General features: G+C 39.0%; 1 protein-coding gene across 12 annotated transcripts in view; it reads left to right on the forward strand.

Annotated features, from left to right (window-relative positions):
• The first annotated feature begins 310 nt into the window (after positions 1-310).
• The window catches only part of LOC133534953 (inter-alpha-trypsin inhibitor heavy chain H3-like), a 62,095-nt gene continuing 41,272 nt past the window's right edge, over positions 311-21,133 (forward strand). For all 12 annotated transcript variants that reach the window (XM_061874299.1, XM_061874301.1, XM_061874300.1 and 9 more), the window contains exons 1-12: positions 311-477; positions 1,708-1,868; positions 4,777-4,881; positions 5,805-5,967; positions 6,031-6,141; positions 9,981-10,109; positions 12,606-12,722; positions 14,221-14,389; positions 14,455-14,565; positions 14,831-15,012; positions 17,898-18,077; positions 18,155-18,267. In XM_061874299.1, coding sequence (XP_061730283.1) covers positions 340-477; positions 1,708-1,868; positions 4,777-4,881; positions 5,805-5,967; positions 6,031-6,141; positions 9,981-10,109; positions 12,606-12,722; positions 14,221-14,389; positions 14,455-14,565; positions 14,831-15,012; positions 17,898-18,077; positions 18,155-18,267 — 1,679 coding nt within the window. In that variant the 5' untranslated portion in view covers positions 311-339. The remainder of the gene's footprint in view (positions 478-1,707; positions 1,869-4,776; positions 4,882-5,804; positions 5,968-6,030; positions 6,142-9,980; positions 10,110-12,605; positions 12,723-14,220; positions 14,390-14,454; positions 14,566-14,830; positions 15,013-17,897; positions 18,078-18,154; positions 18,268-21,133) is intronic.

Below are 21,133 nucleotides of genomic sequence, written 5' to 3' on the forward strand. Positions count from 1 at the left end.
CTAAACACCTCCCTAGGGAGGCGTTCGGGTGGCATCCTGACCAGATGCCCGAACCACCTCATCTGGCTCCTCTCGATGTGGAGGAGCAGCGGCTTTACTTTGAGTTCCTCCGGATGGCAGAGCTTCTCACCCTATCTCTAAGGGAGAGCCAGATCAAATAAAACCAAATCAATTGAGATGACTAAAATATGACAACAACTAAAATACATTTTCAAAACTATGACTAAATCTAAATTAAAAACTGCTGTAAAAATATAATAACGTTGTGTGTGTGTGTGTGTGTTTGTGTGTGTAGTTTAAAGAGAGTTTGCCCTTTAACCACACGTTGTGCAAACATTGATGCGTTGTTTGAGTTTAAAAGGCAACTTTTCAGGCGTTCCCGGCTACACTCTGACAGCGGTCACCATGGAGAGAACTGTGCTGCGAGTCAGCATCTTCGGGCTGCTTCTGGCTTTTGGTGGTGCTCAACCCAAAAAGGTATGCCCGTTGTCGCTGGATACACAATCTATTCATGCGCTTCTTTAAATGTACATTCTGATATACTGCATATACAGTCGTAGTCAAAATTTCACATACACTTGTAAAGAACATAATGCCATGGCTGTCTTGAGTTTCCAATCATTTCTACAACTCTTTTTTTTGTGATAGAGTGATCGGAGCACATGTTGCTCACAAAAAACATTCATGAAGTTTGGTTCTTTCAAGAATGTATTAATTTATCTGCTGAAAATGTGACAAAATCTGCTGGGTCAAACAACTAAATTTTTGTTTCATCTGACACCACATAGACAACGATAAGACTATCTGGAGGAAAGTTCTGTGGTCAGATGAAACAAAAAATGTTTGGCCACAATACCCAGCAATATGTTTGGAGGAGAAAAGTTGAGGCCTTTAATCCCAGAAACACCAATCCTACTGTCAAGCGTGGTCGTGAATGCATTATGCTCCGGGCCAGTTTTGCTGAAAATGGAACTGATGCTTTACAGAGAGTAAATGGGGCAATGAAAAAGGAGGATTACCTGCAAATTCTTCAGGACAACCTAAAATCATCAGCCTGCAGGTTGGGTCTTGGGCGCAGGACAATGACCCCCAAACACATGTCAAAAGTGGCAAAGGAATGTCTGAATCAGGTTAGATTGAAGGTTTTAGAATGGCCTTCTCAAAGTGTGGACAATAGCTGAAGAAACAAGTCAATGCCAGAAAACCAACAAATTTAGCTGAACTACACAAATGTTGTCAAACATTCAACCAGAAGTTTGCCAGATGCTTGTGGATGGCTACCAAAGGCACCTTATTGTAGTAAAACTTGCCGAGGGTCACATTTTCAGTAGACCCATGATAAATTCAAAAAAGGACCAAACTTCATGAATGTCTTTTGTCACCAACAAGTATTTGCTCCAATCACTCTATCACAAAAAATAAGAGTTGTAGAAATTATTGGAAACTCAAGACAGCCATGACATTACGTTCTTTACAAGTGTACCTAAACTTTTGACCAAGACTGTATTTTCTTAGATTGGTTTTAACCCGTTTACAAATGCAACATGAACATATATCACAGTTGCAACAATGTGGCCCACCATGAAAACGAGCGTGACGCCCATGTCGTCGACCAATGATATTTTGGCATCTGCCGCCCTTTGACCTTTGCTCAGACCGTGCAGCGGGCAGCCATTTTCAACACAGACATGTTGTCTGTTTGTTCAGGACGACTGGGAGATCTACAGTTTTCACATCAACTCCACAGTGAACAGCCGCTACGCCACCACCGTCATCACCAGCCGTGTGGTCAACCGTAAAGACGAGTCGACGGAGGTGGAGTTCCACGTCCGGATTCCCAAGAATGCTTTCATCAGCAAATTCAGAATGTGGGTGTGGCTCGCACAGTGAACAAGCGTCACCGCACACACTCTGCATATTGTCCAGAAAACACATACATTTTGGATACAGTACTTGAAATGGCAAACCTGTTCAAATACAGACATTTTTAGAATATCTATTCACCAAATGGTGAATAGACATTTAAAGCATGAAAGAATTTTTTTTTTCTGCAAGGGCCCCTCTCTTACTGACATAAGTGTGTTTTGCATCGTTGCTTGGATGGGACGTAATTAGGTATGTGCGTGTGTGCGTGTTTGTCTAATTAGGTTACTTCATAATATTTAGGATTTATTTAAAAGACAAAACAATGGAGTTACTTACACATACTCACTGTGACGGGTTTCCTGCCGCCATCATGTAGGGTACAGTGCCGATCGATACAAGACGCATCGTAGCAGGTTTGACTCGTGTTTATTCCTTCAACAAACATTATGTCTTGCCAGTCTGTCGCGCCAATTTCTGGCTTGCTGGTTCTTCCTGGACGTCGTGGCACACCTTTCGGTGTCCGGGGGCTGCGTCTGCTGCGGGGTCTCATCTTTATCTCGGTCGATCTCGTCGCTCTCGTGGTCGTTGTTGTCGGGTTGTTCCTCTCCTACTTCTGCCACGATTGCTCCTCCCTCGCCCTTTTTATGCTGCAGCAGAAGATGTAATGATTGAGCGCAGGTGTGTGGTGTACGCACCTGACGCTGATGGCTGCAGTGTCGCTCCAGGCATGCCCCGCCTCTCCGCTCTGCTGCATGCCCCGCCTCCTGGCCGCCATCTTGGTCAGGACAACCATTTGCCCTGTCCCGCTGTCGGCTCGTCGGCTCCGCCTCTCCACACTCACTTTTAAACGGTTAAAATCACCAAAAATAAAAAGTATTTGACGTGCATATTTTAGAAAAGTAGTTTTAAAAGATACATGTGTCTAAATATCCATCCATCCATCCATCCATCCATTTTCCTACCGCTTGTCCATTTTGGGCTAGTGGGGGGTGCTGCAGCGTATCTCAGCTGCATTCCGGCGGAAGGCGGAGTACACCCTGGACAAGTCTCCATTTCATCACAGGGCCAACACAGATAGACAGACAACATTCACACTCACATTCACACACTAGGGCCAATTTAGTGTTCCCAATCAACCTATCCCCAGGTGCATGTCTTTGGAAGTGGGAGGAAGCCGGAGTACCCGGAGGGAACCTACGCAGTTACAGGGAGAACATGCAAACTCCACACAAAAAGATCCCGAGCCCGGGATTGAACTCAGGACCTTTGTATTGTGAGGCACATGCACTAACCCCTGTTATCACCGTGCTGCCTGTGTCTAAATATATATATTTTTAAAAAGACTTAGCAGTTTTAGGACCTTAAATGTGACTTTTTGTTTTATGTAAAATAAAAAATATCAATGTTTCCTTGTCGGGGCTTAATAATAATAACATCAATAGAAATAATAATGATGTAATATTTTTTAATTATTTTTAATATTTAAAATGAGTGATTTTTATCAGGGGATAGGTTGATTTGCAACACTAAATTGGCCCTAGTGTGTGAATGTGAGTGTGAATGTTGTCTGTCCATCTGTGTTGGCCCTGTGATGAGGTGGCGACTTGTCCAGGGTGTACACCGCCTTCCGCCTGATTGTAGCTGAGTTAGGCACGAGCTCCCCCGCGACCCAAAGGGAATAAGCGGTAGAAAATGGATGGATGGATGGATTTTTATTCATTTAAATGTTTACAAAAAACAGAAAGGTAATAAAATATATAACATTTTTGTGTCTGGCCGAAATATTTTTAAAACATTGATTTGTTAAAAGTAAAAAAAAAACCAAATGAAAAAAAATCCATCCATGCATTTTCCACTGCTTGTCCCTCTCAGGGTTGTGGGGGGCTGGAGCTTATCAATAGATAAATAAAACATAAAAAATTCAAAATAAAAATAACAATAGTAATATATATTATCATTTTGTGTTGTAAATATGCCACTGTGGGAAAATCAATGCATGAAAATAAATCTGAGGTCCTAACAATAATGATTTTACTTTGTTTTATTACTGTAATTTTTATCATATTAATAATAACGATGCTGATAATACAATGAACCAAAAAACAATGATAAAAATAATGAATAATAAAGCAATTATATGATGACAATGATGACAATATGAATAACAATAAACAATTATGAGAAGAATACAAATATTAATACTATAATAATAATAATAATAATATGATAATACCGGTAATAACAATAATGATAATCAAATACTCCTCAAAATGTATTTTATTGAAATAGATGAGTTAGCCTTAAATGAGGACAGAAATAAAGAATAATTATTTTAGCAGCAGTTTGGGAGGAATCTGACATTTTTTTGTGAAGATTGATGATATTATACAATAATGATAATAATAATAATAATAATAATAAAAAAAATAATAATACTGGTAATAACAATATTGATAATCAAATACTCCTCAAAATGTATTTCATTGAAATAGATGAGTTAGCCTTAAATGAGGACAGAAATAAAGAATAATTATTTTAGCGGCAGTTTGGGAGGAATCAGACATTTTTTTTGTGAAGAAGATTGATGATATTATACAATAATGATAATAAAATAATAATAATAATAATAATAATAATAATCCATCCAGCAATTTTATATACCCCTTATTTTAATTACGGTTGCAAAAATACTGGAGCCTACCCCAAATACTTCAGGCAAGAGGCGGGCAAACAGCCTTTCAATATATGACAATTTAGAGTCTATATAAATAACCTAGAATGGATCATTTTATACTGAGGGTGATAGGCAGAATACGCAGAAAAAACCCACACATGCACAAAGACAACATGTAAACTTCAAACAATTTGACAAATAATTACAGAATCCCCTTCCTGCTTGACTATCTTCAGGTTTATGGATGACCAGGTGTACGATGGCGAGGTGAAGGCTAAAGAAGCAGCTCAGCAGCAGTACACACAGGCTGTGTCCCGTGGCGAAAGTGCTGGCATTGTCAGGTACTTGGATCATCAAAAATCTAAATAAGTAGAAAATATTATGTTTTTTTAATGTATTTATGTTTGGTTTGGTTATTTCCATGCAAAGAAAAAATAACATTACATGTAATGCAAGCATTTATATCAAAACAGCCTGAACTCCAATGTTGCCTTTATACATGTGTAAAAATGAATTAGTATGTATTGTGAGGCACATGCACTAACCCCTGTACCACCGTGCGGCCCGTGTTTGTATACTTTTTTTAAAAAAAGACTTAGCAGTTTTAAGACCTTAAGTCTGAATTTTTGTTGTATGTAAAATAGAAAATATCAATGTTTGCTTGCCCAGGCTTAATAATAGTAATATCAATAGAAATAATAATAATAATAATAATATAATATTTTTTATTATTTTTAGAAATAAACCATAATTATTTTAGCGGCAGTTTGAGAGGAATCTGACATTTTTTGTAAAGAAGATTGATGATATTATGTATTAATAATAATAATAGTAATAATAATAATAATCCATCCAGCCATTTTCTATACCGCTTATCGTCATTAGGGTCGAAACAATTAAATAGTTAAGCTTTTAACGTTTTGTCAGGTAATATGAATGTTTATTTTTTTACATCTTTGGAATGTTTCATGTATGTGAAAATAAAGGTCAAAACAACTGCTTTGGAGTGCAAAAAGCCAAAAACAAAAGAAAAATCAGGAATGTCCACGTACTGTAAGGTTTGACAGAGTGGCCGTGATCCCAGCTTATGCCATCCTAGTCACTGCCGTTGTGTCCTTGGGCAAGACACTTTACCCACCTGCACCCGGTGCCACCCACACTGGTTTAAATGTAGCTTAGATATTGGTTTTCACTATGTAAACGCGCTTTGAGTCACTAGAGAAAAGCGCTACATTTATACGATTCACTTCACTTCCCGTCACAGCTCCATAGGGAGGACTCTCGAGGAGTTCAAGACCTCCGTGACGGTGGCCCCACTGAAAAAGGTGACCTTTGAACTCACCTATGAGGAACTGTTCAGACGCAGGTTGGGCAAGTATGAGCTGCAGATCTTCGCTCGCCCCATGCAGCCCGTCAAAGACTTCAAGGTGTGACTCTTGGTGGTGATGAGGCGTTCCCTTGGGTTTGACATTGTTTGTCTGAAATTCCAGATCGACGTGTACATTCACGAGAAAGCTGGCATCAGTTACATGGATATTAAAGGAGGACTAAGCACCAATGCTCTGGCTAATGCTATCACCAAAAAACTTGCAGACCAACAGGTAAAACATTGATCCATTTTCTGTAGCGCTTGGCCTCTTTCCAGTCACAGCGGAGCTGGAGCCTTTCTTAGCTGGCTTTTGGGGTAAGAGAGGGAAACTGGACTGGTCCCAAGCTAATAACTGGACATATAACAGTATAATTAAGCAATCACACCTATGAACAATTTAGAGCAGGGGTGTCAAACTCTTTTTAGATCGGGGGTCACATGGAGAAAAATGTACTGCAATTGATTTTATGTGTAAAGAAAGATGTAAGGAAAATGTTACTTAATAACGAAACAACATCTTGTGACAGGTAACAATAGACTGACCATACGTCCTCTTTTCCCCGGACATGTCCTCTTTTGCGGGAAAGTCCGGAGTGTCCAAGCGGGGTTTCTTAATTGCCTCAAATGTCCGGCGTTTTGTATCCAGGTTTCGTGTATTCCAAATGTACAAACAGGGTTAAAATGGGTTGTAAAATAACACATTGTGAAGGTCTGTGCACCCAACAGCAGCTGTGAGAGAGTTAGCAAGAGAGCGAGGTAGTGGATTGATGGTCGATCAAGGCATACTTAGGCATACAGGTCGATCAAGGCATACAGGTCACACTGAGGGTGGCCATACAAACAACTTTAACACTGTTACAAATATGCGCCAAACTGTGAACCCACACCAAACAAGAATGACAAACACGTTTCGGGAGAACATCCGCACTGTAATACAACATAAACACAACGGAACAAATACTTAGACTTAGACTTAGACAAACTTTAATGATCCACAAGGGAAATTGTTCAACACAGTAGCTTAGTTACAATGATGGAAAGTGTAAGGATGGAAAGGACAATGCAGGTATAAATAGACTAGGTATAGCAATGTAAAATATAACATATCTGCAAATATATACAATATATACTTATGTGTACAGTATATTATATATACAGATATAATATGTCTATAACATATGTACAATATATACCAAATGCTATGTACACTATCACAGTATATTTGGTAGCCCCAGCATAAAAAAGAGAGTAAGTCCAGCAGAAAATAGAATATAGACATTAACAACAAAGAGAAGTAGCTGACATAGAATGTGTCAGGAAATACCCATAACCCCTTGCAACACTGACTCTTCCGGGATGCTACAATATACACCCCCGCTATACCCGAGCCCCCCACCTCAACCCCAATTACGTCACATCAAATATTCCATTTTGAAAAATATTATTGGTGGAAGATTTTGCATATTTTGTGTGTTTGCCACATAGTTTTGTCGGACCAAAAAGGGCGGAACACAAACAAAAAACAACATAAAAAAAAAAAAACTAAAACATTTTGAAATCAGAAATAGATCTGAAGTTGATGCAGACTTCAGAGATTTAAGCGTTAAATATAAATTCTATGTATGCCCTGGCACACCATTATCATCATTTCATGACCCAAGCAAAACACTTTTTACACTTTTATACTGAAATAAATACACCTCCAACTTATTAAATAAAAACAGAGAAAAAACTATCAGCAGCGGTAAAGTTTAGATCCATGAAGGAAAGACGAAAGCGAATGAATGTTTATTGTTGTGTGCGGATCAAGGAATGGACCCCAGGATGCAGAGACGGGAGGCCAGGTTGGATTATAACAAAATAATAATTTAATCAGTCTAAAAGTACAACTAAAGGCGATGGAGGCAGAAGTGCACACCATGGAAAAAAACACTCTAGCAAGTCACTCAGTGGAAGGCAGGGGAATTAGCCTGTGTGCACTGGCGCACACAATGTCCAACACAAAGATCCTCTGAACCTCAGGGAGACTAGGAAGCAAACACAAAGAGGTGTGGAATTGTAGGAGTAAGGTAAAACCACATACCAAGTCTGGTGAGGACAAGCGGGCGTCTTGCACGTGGAAGGTACAGGGGACAATGACCGGCAGGGAACAGCTGGCGGTGACAAACTTAAATAGTACTGAGTAGTGATTTGTTGCAGGTGTGCCTCGCTGGGGAATAATTACTGAAGCAAAAACAGGCAGCAAAAACAAGGAAAAGACAGGCAAAGGGCAAAACACAACAGTTTATAACTGAATACATTTACATATTCATACAAATTTGTCTTATTTTTATATTATTTCCTTTAATGAATTAAGTAATGTTTACGTCAACCTTTATCCAAAACACAATATAGAATGTGACAATGCACATGTTTATCATTTGTTTTCAAAACGCTTACAAAAAAGTGGGAACCCTAAAATATACCGTGGGACCCCATTTTTATGACTTGATGGGGTCTCTTAGACCCCATTTTGAAAATGTCTAGCGCCAACACTGCTGTCAACAGAGGAGAAAAAAATGCTTCATTTAATTTAATACTTTATTTATAAAGCAAGTTCAAGGATCATTGGCCAATTTTCCCTTGACACACATATATGGGTCCTCTTTTTGGGATTTCAGAGTATGGTCAGCCTAGGTAACAAAGCAAATCAGTGTAAAGGGACAAGCGGTAGGACATGGATGGATGGATCAAATAATATATCTTATCAAGAATGAATTTATTCTATTTTTACAACACGCAGAGAGCCAATTTATAAACAGGCTGCGGGACACAAATGTTCTTCAGCACCCTCTTGTCTAAAGTGATGTGCAGTAAAAATCTACATGTAGCAAAGCTATGTATTTTAACTACTTTTTCCGGTAGCTTGGCGGTAGCTTTGCTACTTTTTTAACAAGTAGTTTTTCCTGTAGCTTGGCTACTTTTAGAGCCATGTAGCGATGTAGCTTACATCAAAGATACAAGCAACCAAGAGAGAAAATGGACTGCAAATCCATGCACCAAAAAATATGGAGAAAATATAATGACCTAAATAAATGAGGACATTCATACATACGGAGAACATCCATGATGATTGGTTGGTCTTCGTATGATGAGTCACAATTTGCTGAGGTTAGGGCGAATCATTCTGGACTGGCCAATCATAGGCAAGATAGGGCGGGTCATCGAAACTACCAAGCAAAATCATAACTGTCACATGACGATGACGGAGTCACAGAGAGGGGGACGATTCTAGCTGACGACAAAAAAAAAAAAAAAACATACTTGAAAATGTCAGAAGAATTCTCTCCCACAGATTAGATCTTTTCTTTAGTGCTGAAGAAACACACAATAATGTGTGTCCTTGGCCATATTTAGACACATGTATGCGTTTAGAGAAAACATTGCCCAAAACTTTAGTTTTTAGTTGTCTCCTCTGTTAACCAAAATGATAACTGCTCTCTTCATCTAAGATGTGGAACACACATTTAGGAACTCACTTTAAGGTGAGTTGAATTCACGAAAAGTTTTAGAAACGTTTGTACTACACATAACCATTTCCCATTACAACTGTTCCCAAACATCACGCAAGTCATTGTTTTTTTTGTCCAACTATAAATAGATGCTGTGTTTTTTACTGCAGGTAGAGAAAATGAATAACATTATAGGGGTGAGCCAAAGAAAAGGCAAACTAAATAAATACATAAAGTGGGGTGCGGGGACCTCTAGAGGTAGTTGTAGGCTGTCCCCAGCTAAATGACAGATAGTTATTAGTAATGGACCCATGGTGTTCCATTTGAACACTCTCAGTTACATGAACATTGATATTATACATTTGGGCCAATAGATATAAATGCTGTTAAATGTAGATTTGATGTAACAAGCTACTTTTGCTGTCTGCAGATAGCTTCCCCTGTAGCTTAGCAACATTCAACCGAGAGTAAATTTTAGCTTAGCTTACTACATTTTCCAAGTAGCTTGCCAATCACTGCTTGTCAATATTGATACCTCTGTTGTCCAATTATTGACTTTTTGACCTTTGAACCGTTGCAGGCTTGGGTTTATTTCTACCCCACAGTGAACCAACAGAAAACATGTGACAGCTGTGGAGAACAGGGTTTAAATGGAGATCTGGTCATAGTCTATGACGTCAACAGAGACAAGTCTCTGGGGGACATCAAGGTAAGGACACAACCTTCAATATATTATTGACTTAATTAAGGCTGTCAAAGTTAACGTTAACTATAAGTTCCTTTAACGGCACTAATTATTTTAATAAGCGATTAACGCGCATACGATCTGACTTCTTTTTGGCCCTTGGGACGGCGTGGCGCGTTTGTGAGAGTGGCTGTGTTAGCAACCTGAGGGTTCCTGGTTCGATCCCCACCTTCTACCAACCTCGTCATGTATGTTGTGTCCTTGAGACACTCCACCCTTGCTCCTGATGAGTCGTGGTTAGGGCTTTGCATGGCAGCTCCCGCCATCAGAGTGTGAATGTGGAAATAGTATCAAAGCGCTTTAAGTACCTTGAAGGTATAAAAGTGCTATACAAATATAACCCATTTACCATTTACCCTCCGGCCATTCTGTAGCGTTTGTAAAATGTGGCTGCTTTCACTATATACCGATGAGCCACAAGCGGGAAAATAGCGATCAGAAAGATGTTTTGTAATGTAATGTGGTATTTATGTGTAGATAATGCATTAATTGAGGAATAGGGATAGGATATTTACTGGCATATTGAAATAAAGTTTGTATTCTTTCATCACATGCTCTCGTTGATAGTCCTCAGTTAAATAATGTTAAACAGGCTGAATATTACATTCTATTACCAGAGAATGCTAAAACATTGCCGTGCAGAGATATGATCATCATTAACTTTAACAACTTGTACTTTACAGAATTTCAGAAGCATTTATTCAGGTAGAAATATCACAGATTACATTACAAAACATCTTTGAAAATAAAACCGTGATCACAACAAATCCAAATTTTGTGTTATTAATGCGTGGAACTGGTATCTACACATGGTGTAGCTCCTCCTCCGAATGCAAGTGCTTCTACTGCAGGAACACAAATTCTGTATTCCAAATTTGGCAAGACACCAACGCACTACTGGTATTTTTGTTTTATTGTCATTAAAAGTGTGCTTGTGTCATTTTTGTGTAGAGCTGTTTAAAAAAGCATAATGTTAAAAAAAGAAAACTAATTGTCCAGTCAAGGTAATTAAAACATGAAAATAATCTGTCTTGGGTGCACTTTTTGATAATGAAAATTTAATGTATCTGCAATTAATTTTGAGTTAGCTGAAAACAAACTGTGATTAACAGCAATTAAATATGTTAATCGTTTGAAACCCCTGGATATAATCTAATAATACAACTAGTGCTAATTCTTTAGTATTCAGGCATTTCATTTATTTGCTCCAACTCCCTGCACTGCGTCATAGTGAGAGCGGTTTCTAATGTTGCCCTTTAGTGCAGTGGTCCCCAACCAATGGTTCGAGGACCGGTACCGATCCGTGACGCATTTGCTAATGTGCCGCAGTGAAACATTAAATGGTTTATAAACGACCGCATTTTCTCTGACTTAAGTTTGGCCTGTACAACTAGACAGACCAATAAACGAGTTCATAGATGAATAATAAAACTCCGTAAAGGAAGTATTTTGTTTTCTTTTGTTATATTTGTTGTATCTGTGTGACATGGGGCAATGCACATTAAAGAACATATACCATGTAAATGTGCCAGATTGTAGCCAGAGGCTAATTTCAATCTGCAGTCCCCAGCAGATAATGATGGTATGGAGCTCATTTTGCATCGGGGGCCACATGGAAAAAAATCTACTCCCAAGTGGGCCGGACTGGTAAAGTCACGGCACGATAACTTGAAAATAAATACAACTTCAAATTGTTTTCTTTGTTTGAAAATAGAACAAACACATTCTGAAAATGTAAAAATCATAATGTTGTTGGGTTTTTTTCACACTCACATGTTGCGTTAAGAGTGTTGTTCTTTATATTTCTAAATAAATTATGTGATAATGTTCATCCGTCAACTCATTGGTGTTAATTTTCAATCTATCAAGATAAAAACATAACATCAAAATCAAATTACACGGTGTTATTTATGTAGTTTGCTCATTTTCCTCGACTGGTGCACTAAGATCATATGGTTTATTATTATTTTTTAAATATGTAGGATAATCTCCAAATAATTGCTATTGTGACATCTAGTGGACTCATTTAGAACAGCAGTTTATTTCATTCAAAAACTTTGGGTCATTTTTATACTTAGTGAACTCATCCTGCGGGCCAGATAAAACCTGTTTGCGGGCCGGGCCGTACGTTTGACCCCCCTGGTATAGAGCAAGTACCACCAACCAGCCGGGGACCTTTCCATCACTATGAAAAAAAGGCATGGGCTCCCACTAATTCAGCATTGCAATATTTTTCATGCACTTATTTTTAGGTTTATTTATCTGCCACACGTGAAAGGCCGGTCCGTGACAATAGTGGCTACGATAAACCGGTCCCTGGTGCAAAAAAAAATATTCTGGACCCCTGCTCCAGTTGGCCCATAAGCAATCTGCAGCTGTACCAAATGTCGCACATTTCTTATATTATTATTCCAGTATTGTACACACTTCCAGTGATTGTTTTTCATCCTTTTTTTTCAGCGCTCAAAAGGATATTTTTTGCATCACTTTGCTCCCTCAAGTCTTCTCCGCATACCAAAGAATGTGGTCTTTGTCATCGATCAAAGCGGCTCCATGCATGGCCGCAAAATGGAACAGGTACACCATTTTGTTGTGTTGTTTCCTGCAGAGTAAAATATCATACTGTACTTGTTTAAATTTTATTTTTCCAATCCAAAACACTTAAAGGGGACCTATGATGATTTTAATCTAGATACAAAAAGATTAGACCTGTGGTCTACATAATTTGTATTGAATATGCTTTGGTGTAAATTTGGCTCCACAGTCACATTTATAACACACCACAATGGCAAGAAATTAGCCGATTAATGTTGGATTATCAATAGTGGATAATAATAATAAGAATCATCATAATAATTATCTTTGATTATGATATTAATACTAGTTATTATTATTGGTGGATCCACTGGAGGTTTAGGCTCCCTTGTCTTTAAAAACTAGTAGTGACACCTATTTTTGGAACTTTAATCACAAATCTACACTCTACGCCAATGACTGCTGTAGCCTCACCCACCACAACATACTTTAAATACTCAGATGACATAATTAAAACAGATGACAGCCAAATTGACTTTGTTGTTTTATTTTTAATGAAACAATATAAAATACGTACTCATACAGTAGTACAGTAAGTACTCCCATTCAAAAGCAGAACCTAGTAACTCACTTCTAGAGATACCCTTGAGATACTAGGTTTTTCTGTTGTATTTACGCGGTTATGTGGTAGTTGCTTGGTCCTGCCACGCGCGTAACAGCTTACTTATGGAACAAATTACAATATCGCATACACTAATATAAAGCATACCCCCTAGTTACTCCAAAATTATTATCAGCTCAATTTTGACCAAAATTGGGTTACTGGGTTTCGCCTTTGGACGGGAGAGTTAGCACAGTACAGTAAACGGACAGTTAATAATTAAACATTTGACATGTGACATTTCAAACAATTTTGAACAGAAAAAGTTCATGCACATTCAGATAAATTCTTCAAAATTACAATTAAAAAAATTTGGCCAGGGGCCGGGCTGTATATATGCGCACTAATTGACTGAAGAGCTCGCACTTGGCGCGATGATGTCATGTTGTCGATGGAAAAATGCATTTTTAGACTATATGATTTGCCTGAGCGACTAGTGACCCGGAGAGTAACAAGCGGTTGCCTTGTTGCCTTTCCATTAGGAACAATAAATTAGTTTTTAGTATAAGTTTGCTGGTTTCAAAAAATGCAATTCCGACCGCATATCATTATGTCAAGATAATGGCACAAGCATTTTCTTAATTTAAGAATATTTTTCAACATGTCGAGAAAAAAGGTCTCATATTATTTTTCTATACCAAGAAAAGTGCACTTGTTGTTAGTGAGAATATACTTATTTTAAGGTATTTTCGGGTTCATTGAGGTTAGCTAATTTTACTTGTTTTGGAAAGTTTTGACAAGCTACATTTTCTTGTTCTATTGGCAGATCATTTTGCTCAGTTGAAGTAAAATAGCCCTAATTTTTGTGGGTTTTTACCTTGTTTTTGAACACTGACTTTTTGCAGTGTGATTAAATGGAGTGCAAATTTTTGTCCCCAGACTCGTATTGCTTTGCTGCATATCTTGAGTGACCTGTCGGAGGAGGACTACTTTGGTCTCATCACTTTCGATGGCAGAATTTTTTACTGGAAACGAGAACTTGTTCAGGCCAACGCAGACAACGTGAAAAGTGCCAAAACGTTTGCGAGTAACATTAAAGACAGAGGATGTAGGTGATGTCCTTGCACTTGAATCGGGAATATTTTGGAGTTGTTGATGATATTTGTCCTTTAGCCACAAATATTAACACAGCGTTGCTTGAGGGATCCCGGATGTTGAACGAGCAGCCCAGGCAAGGCTCAGCTTCCATTCTTATCCTCCTCACCGATGGAGACCCGACCACAGGTGAGCAACTCTCACGCTTTCACATGGAGTGCAAATGTCACATGACACAAATGTGGTACAATTTGAAGTCATCCCTAAAATAAAATATCTTTTGGAAGCCAAAAAAATAATTGTTGTTATGTGACTAGCCAAGTTTTATGTCAACTTTTGAAATTGGAACAACGAAGTCAACCAAACTTTTTGGAGGTTCCACTCGCTTCATTGTGATGTTCATGGTCCTTTTGCTGGGAAGAAATACAGTAGTTTTGTGATTGTGTTCCTGCAGGTGTGACCAACCTGGAGCAAATACAATCCAACGTGAGGGCGGCCATCCAGGACAATTTCCCGCTCTACTGCCTTGGTTTCGGTTTTGACGTCAACTTTGCATTCCTGGAGAGCATGTCCTTGCAGAACAATGGCGTTGCACGACGGATTTATGAGGACTCTGATGCAGATTTGCAGTTGAAGGTATTTACTTCATTGTTTTCCACATGTTGCTTTGATTTTAAATTGACATTTATTTATTCCTCTTAATTATTTGACAAGCTGATAAACTGTCGAGCCCAGCTGATCAGATGTACTCTGAGGGAGACACAATTACATTTCCATATTCCATGTTACACACATGCAGGAGTTTTCCAGGAAGTGCATGCTATCGTGTCATCGAGCTTTTAAGATACTAATCTTCACCACCATGGTGGGAAATAAACTGCGTGTCTTCTATGTACTATTATCACTGGAGGGCCAGAGGAAAAGTAATGGCTAAGCATGCCACACACACACACACACACACACACACACACACACACACACACACACACACACACACACACACACACACACACACACACACACACACACACACACACAATCATCATCAGCGGTCATTTAAAGCAAGTATGACTATCCTCCTGGTAGGGGGGTATCCCTTTATGGAGAATGCCTATGCGTGACTTAGTTTAACGTGGGGAGGCTGGTACACAGACAGTCTCCACACGATCCTTGACAGATCCGGGTCAGGGTCCAGTGGCATGGAGTCCAAGACGACTGGGGACCCTTTTCTGCTGCAGCCTTCACCCGCCATCCCAGCCGTTGTGACGTTCCATAGGGTTAGCAGTCATCCTCCGCCTGTTCCACCATTGAGGTCTTGGGTCGTTATTTCCCCATCAATGGGCCCACATAAATGTGGGGGGGCCTTCTTCCACCATGGCAGTCGTTGTGGTAGTTCTTACATCTACCGTCTTCCGCCTGCTCCGGCGTTGAGGTCTTCACCGTATCCCTGGCTAGGGGGCAGTCAGGTACTAGGTCATTGCCAAAGGCCACCTAGACTAACAGTAGTAAAGGGGTTAACCTCCTAGTGCCCCAAAACCCTTTAGAGGAGCCTTAACTGCCAGATGCACTTTAACGTCATGCCCAGGACACAACACACACGCACCTATTATAAAATCAGTACATAAACGGTACTAAAATTATTAAAACAATATATATTTTTTTCTTGTTCCTCTTATAACAAAATCATCTTTTTGTGTGTTTTTAGATATTGTTTACAAACTCATAAAGTAAGTCTCTGGATACAGGAAGACTTTGAGGGAAAAACCCAAATGATTTAAATGGGAGCTAAGTGAAGTGAGTTATATTTTATAGCGCTTTTTCTTCAAGTGACTCAAAGCGCTTTACGTACTGAAAAGCAATATATAAGTTACAATTAAACCAGTGTGGGTGGCACTGGGAGTAGGTGGGTAAAGTGTTTCGCCCAAGGACACAACAGCATAGACTAGGATGGCAGAAGCGGGGATCGAACTTGCAACCCTGAAGTTGCTGGCACGGCCGCTCTACCAACGGATAATTGCTTTTGTTTAGTTATCATACAGGGCAGCAAGGTGGAAGAGGGGTTTGTGCATCTGCCTCACAATACAAAGGTCCTGAGCAGTCCTGGGTTCAATCCCAGGCTCGGGATCTTTCTGTGTGGAGTTTGCATGTTCTCCCCGTGACTGCATGGGTTCCCTCCGGGTACTCCGACTTCCTCCCACTTCCAAAGACATGCACCTAGGGATAGGTTGATTGGCAACACTAAATGGTCCCTAATGTGTGAATGTGAGAGCAAATGTTGTCCGTCTATCTGTGTTGGCCCTGCGAGGAGGTGGCGACTTGTCCAGGGTGTACTCCACCTTCTGTCCGAATGCAGCTGAGATAGGCTCCAGCGACCCCCCCGCAACCCTAAAAAGGGACAAGCGGTAGTAAATGGATGGATGGTTGGATAGTTATCGTACACTAGTAACTTAATGGCCTACTGAAACCCACTACTACCCACCACGAAGTCTGATAGTTTATATATCAATGATGAAATATTAACATTGCAACACATGCCAATACGGCCTTTTTAGTTTACTAAATTGCAATTTTAAGTTTCCCGCGTGTTTCTTGTTGAAAACGTCGCGGAATGACGTCACGGACTGTCAGGAAATATTAGCGCTGCACCACTAGCGGCTAAAAGTTTTCTGCTTTAATCGCATAATTACACAGTATTCTGGACATCTGTGTTGCTGAATCTTTTGCAATTTGTTCATTTAATAATAGAGACTATAAAGAAGAATGCTGTTGGTGGAAAGCGGTGGATTGCAGCTGTCTTTAGCACCGAGACACAGCCGGTGTTTCCTTGTTTGTTGTGAAGCAGAGCTGTCAAGCGAACATGTTTTCTCTACGTCAGCCAGCATGTTTTTGGATGGGAAAATTGTGATACATCTTACATCATTGGATTATTCGTCATGCTGCAGCAGCTGTCAAAAAAGGCAGCTGTGAGCTTGGCTCCTCGGCTTCTCTCTGAGACTGCGTGTTCACCGCAGCCGTCCGACCTCGAGGTATGTCTTTACAATCTCACTAAAACACTATTAAAACAATAAGCAGATAAGGGATCTTCCAGAATTATCCTAGTAAATGTGTCTAATTACATCTGAAACGCTCACACTGCCGCCGCCCGGAGTCGTCGCCTTTTTTTTTTTTTTTTCTAGTCCTTCCCTATCAATATCCTAATTCACAAATCTTTCATCTTCGCTCAAATTAATGAGGAAATTGTTGCTTTCTCGGTCTGAATTGCTCTTACTGCTGGTGGCTCCCATTAAAAACAATGTGATTATGTGTGGAGCCCTGCAACTCGTGACGTCACGCGCACATACTTACGGTAAAGGCAGGGCTTTTCTACTAAATCCTTTCAGCAAAAATATGGCAATATCGCGAAATGATCAAGTATGACACATAGAATGGACCTGCTATTCCTGTTTAAATAAGAAAATCTCATTTCAGTAGGCCTTTAATTTTGTTTAAACAGCTTATATGCAGCATTCAATACTCAACAGGGATTCTACGACGAGGTGGCCAATCCCCTGTTGACCAACGTGACCATGAGCTACTCCAGCAGCGCCAATCTGACCCAGACTAAATTCAGCCAGTATTACAACGGTTCTGAGATCGTGGTGGCCGGTCAGATCACTGACAACGACGTCGAAACCTTCGTTCCACAAGTTGTGGCCATCTCTGTAAGCGGTCCTCTGACACCCTGCACGTCATCTAAGATGTTCTGTGACTGACTTTCGCTAACTTTTGGACTCTGCAGAGGAACGCCAGTATTGTCTTTTCGGACACCAATGGAACCATTGAGTCCACGGATGACAGAAACCTTCAGAGGGTTTGGGCCTACCTGACCGTCAAACAGCTTCTGGACAAAGAGTGAGTAATAATAAGTAATAAAGAACAACACGGAATAAACATTTGAATATACAACTTGCATATAGTTTTAAAAAGCTTGCAACATTATCTTAGTGAAAAGACAAATTTAATGCAGATTGAATGTGTATAATTCCATAATCCCCTGCAAAGTGCACTACTTAGTGCACGGGTAACATGTTCATTTTATTCGACATCCATGACTTTTATATTTCATAGGGGAACTCTATTATTATTAATACATGAAACCGAAAAATGTATTTGGTCTTCTGTTTAGAACAGGCCTGGGCAATTATTTTGACTCGGGGGCCAAATTTAAAGAAAAAAATGTGTCTGGGGGGCCGGTATACTGTATCTATTTTTTGGAAAACTAATACAAAACCTCACGATAAAGTCTCATTGAATTATAAAAATGTTATGACAGACCGTCTTAAAAACGGAATGGAATTGTACTTTTTTTTCTACAAACGATAAAACCCTGAATATAGAGAACATATGAACGTCACACCCCCTCTCAATCGATATATTTTACAATCAAGCCAAATGCAATAGACAGCGAAAAATGAACTCAAAGGGTAAAAAAACATAAAAAAAATCTACAATCTGATATATCTGATGCATCACTAACTTGTAAAAATCTCCTACCACGTCTGTCTCTGACACCCGCTTTTCAGGCTGGCCGCTCTGAAAACACTCTGTGGAAACGCTCCCCACCCACACAGCTCAGTGCCTCATCTGACCTGCTGTGACGTAGATTACCTTAGTAACTAGTAGGGTTGTACGGTATACAGGTATTTGTATAGCACCGTGATACTAATGAATCATATTCGGTACTACACCGCCACTGAAAAGTACCAGTCCACCACACTCTAAGATTTTTTGTTAAAATATTGCCAATAACGCAATTTTTTCTGGTCCCCTTTATTTAGAAAAGTATCGTAATAATATTGGTATCAGGACAACACTTGTCACTAAAATATCATGCAAAAGCGCAGATTCCAACCATTGAAATATGTTGTATGGTTCAAGACTTATGGTCATTAGAAAACATCTCTGCACATCATAATGGCAGATACACTTTCCATCTTAAAAATCTAAAAAAGTTATTTGGGAACGTCGGGCGGGCCGATTGAAAAGCTTAACTGGCTGTATGTGGCCCCCGTGCCTTAATTTGCCCAGGTGTGGTTTAGAATAAAGTGTTCCCTCGCGTTGATAGTAGTACGCAAACGTATGGATGTTATTGATCAGGGGTGCACAATACGTCGATCGTGATCAACTGTGAGTAGATCACATGGCATTAAAAACAACAGATTGTACGTGCAGTCAAATGACAACTTGACTGTATTATGCTGACAGTATATATTTGTACCATGAATTGATTAACTTGGACCCCAACTTAAATAAGTTGAAAAAGTTATTCTGGTGTTACCATTTTGTGGTCAATTGTACGGAGTATGTGCCGTACTGTGCAATCTACTAATAACAGTTTCAATCAAAACCAATCAATCAATCAGACTTCAGCATCAGCCCTGACGGCACACCACTGACTGCACATGAATGAATACATAAATATAACTATCTAGCCAGCTAGCCAGTTACCAAGTTAGCCTCCATTTTATTGCCTTTGTTTTATTTCTCTGAACTTAAGAACGGCTATAAAAATGAGTGGATAAATATTCTAAAAACAGCAACAATTCAAAAATCCTTTATAAATATATTTATTGAATAATATTTCAACAAAATATGAATGTAAGTTCATAAACTGTGAAAAAAAATACAACAATGCAATATTCAGTGTTGACAGCTAGATTTTTCTGGACATGTTCCATAAATATTGATTTTAACGGGTTTTTTTTTTTGTGAAGAAATGTTTGGAATTAAGTTGAAAAATCCAGATGGATCTCTATTACAATCCCCAAAGAGGGCACTTTAAGTTGATGATTACTTCTATGTGTAGAAATCTTTATTTATAATTGAATCACTTGTTTATTTTTCAACAGGTTTTTGGTTATTTTCATATCTTTTTTTCCAAATAGTTCAAGAAAAAACACTACAAATGAGCAATATTTTGCACTGTTATACAATTTAATAAATCAGAAACTAATGACATAGTGCTGTATTTTACTTCTTTATCTATTTTTTTTCAACCAAAAATGCTTTACTTTGATTAGGGTGTACTTGAAAAAAAAAAAAATGTTCACAGGGGGTACATCACTGAAAAAAGGTTGAGAACCACTGCTTTACACATACTGTATATACATTCTTATTTTTTTTTTTTATTATTATTTTTTTTTTTTAGCTAAGTACCATGTGACTTGTTAAAGGGTGGACTAACAAAGTACGATTTTCATTGTACTGCAAACTGTCTGTTTAACTGTGCATTTGACAATAAACTAGGGCTGGGCGATATGGCCTTTTTTTAATATCACAATATTTTTAGGCCATATCCCGATATACAATATATATCTCGGTATTTTGCCTTAGCCTTGAATGAACACTTGATACATATAATCACAGCAGTATGATGATACTATGTGTCTACATTAAAACATTCTTGCTCATACTGCATTAATATATGCTACTTTTAAACTTGCATGCACAGAAGGAAATCACAACTAAGTCAATTTACCAAAACTGTATTTATCAAAGTTATTAGCAGGTGACTTTTCAAACGATGCTACATATTAGCAGTAATGCTACTTTTGGTAGCAACGCTTGTGCCCCACACTTGACAAATTAGGTTTGCTTGTTCGACATATTCCCGCTTGAAGCCGAACCCCGCCAGACGATGGAACCCCTGCTGTTTTTCTTGGGAATTAATTCTTCCTTCATTTGTTACCAAATTCGCACCTTCTCTCTCTCGTATTAT

The sequence above is a fragment of the Nerophis ophidion genome, linkage group LG16, assembly GCF_033978795.1.
Source record: "Nerophis ophidion isolate RoL-2023_Sa linkage group LG16, RoL_Noph_v1.0, whole genome shotgun sequence".
Lineage (NCBI taxonomy): Eukaryota > Metazoa > Chordata > Actinopteri > Syngnathiformes > Syngnathidae > Nerophis > Nerophis ophidion.